At 29.3% G+C, this 1,230-nt stretch overlaps 1 protein-coding gene across 1 annotated transcript in view; it reads right to left on the bottom strand.

The window, feature by feature from the left end:
• The window catches only part of LOC111819427 (origin recognition complex subunit 5-like), a gene marked incomplete at its 3' end in the record, with an annotated part of 6,548 nt that overhangs the window by 2,461 nt on the left and 2,857 nt on the right, over positions 1-1,230 (bottom strand). The window contains exon 2 of the mRNA XM_023725882.1: positions 36-147. Coding sequence (XP_023581650.1) covers positions 36-147 — 112 coding nt within the window. The remainder of the gene's footprint in view (positions 1-35; positions 148-1,230) is intronic.

Raw genomic sequence — 1,230 nt, 5'->3', positions numbered from 1 at the left:
AATATCACTTGCCAAAACAATGTTTTAAAATTTACCTATGCTATAATCAGGGAAATACAAAACGAATGGCTCAAAGCATCCAGTATTTGGACGAAACTTTTCCCAAATAATTTCACTGAGAAAGATAACAGTCACATTTCTGTCAGTCTGTAAAAGAAAGAAAAATAAAAGTAACTTTTTATTTAAACATCTTAATCAGAACATCTGGATTTTTCTTTCAAAGAAATACAGCAAAAATCCAACATATAAAAAACTATTTGCATATTAATAAGCCAGATTTAGAAAACCTAATCAAGGAGCTTATCCATTTGCAAATTTTTGCACATAATTACTGAGGATTTCCATAAGACTTGTAGGTTAATCGACATTTCAGTTACCAATAAATCTTAGGACAGTCACACATGGACTTAAAGAAATTAACAAACACATTTGCTTGAATAATTAAGACAGACCTTTTATGAAAATTTTCAAATGAAGCATAAACTTTCAATCAATCAATAAACAAAATAAGTAAAACTTATCTCTCATCATTAAAATGGCTAGAGCAACTCAGAGAACAGGACATATGAGTTGAGAAAAACAGACATGCAGTAATTTTACACAAATTATTAAGTAAAACTGGTGCTGAATATACACTAAAAAACACAAACAACTATGAGTATTAGTATCTAAAATACCAATATGAGTAAAACAGACATTCCCAGAAAGAGTATCTTTTGGAGTATATTTGGAAATTAAAATTAGTATACCAAAAAGAACATTTAAGAAAACAAGCTCAATGTGTATGTTATCCTTCTACACAGTGGTCAAAAACGCCCTATCCATGCTGGTTAGAATTTATCTGTAGCCATCTCTTCGTTCTCCACACAAATTTTCATTTTTCTCCTATTCCTTTTAACATCTCCCAAACTGACAAAACAGACATGATAGCTGTTTTGGTCTACAAATATTCTTAGGACACAATCTCATATACAAATTACACCATACTTTTATGGTGATTTACAATTTACTGATGTCTAACTTGTATGCAGTATCTTACAAATTTTCATTATTTAGTAAAACGTTTTTCTAACAAAAGACAGTTGAGCTCAATAAATAACTCCACAGAAAATCTAGCCTCTGTATGAAACAGGAAAAGACTTTTACTTTCAAATGTTTTTATAAATCTGGCTTATAAGCGCATCAATTTTTAAGAATTCCTGAATTTATTTCTATAAGGATAAAAAAAAA

The sequence above is a fragment of the Trichechus manatus genome, unplaced genomic scaffold (genome assembly GCF_000243295.1).
Source record: "Trichechus manatus latirostris isolate Lorelei unplaced genomic scaffold, TriManLat1.0 scaffold00788, whole genome shotgun sequence".
NCBI lineage: Eukaryota > Metazoa > Chordata > Mammalia > Sirenia > Trichechidae > Trichechus > Trichechus manatus.
Note: the sequence above shows the minus strand (reverse complement) of the source record. Positions and strands in the feature narration are given on the sequence as shown.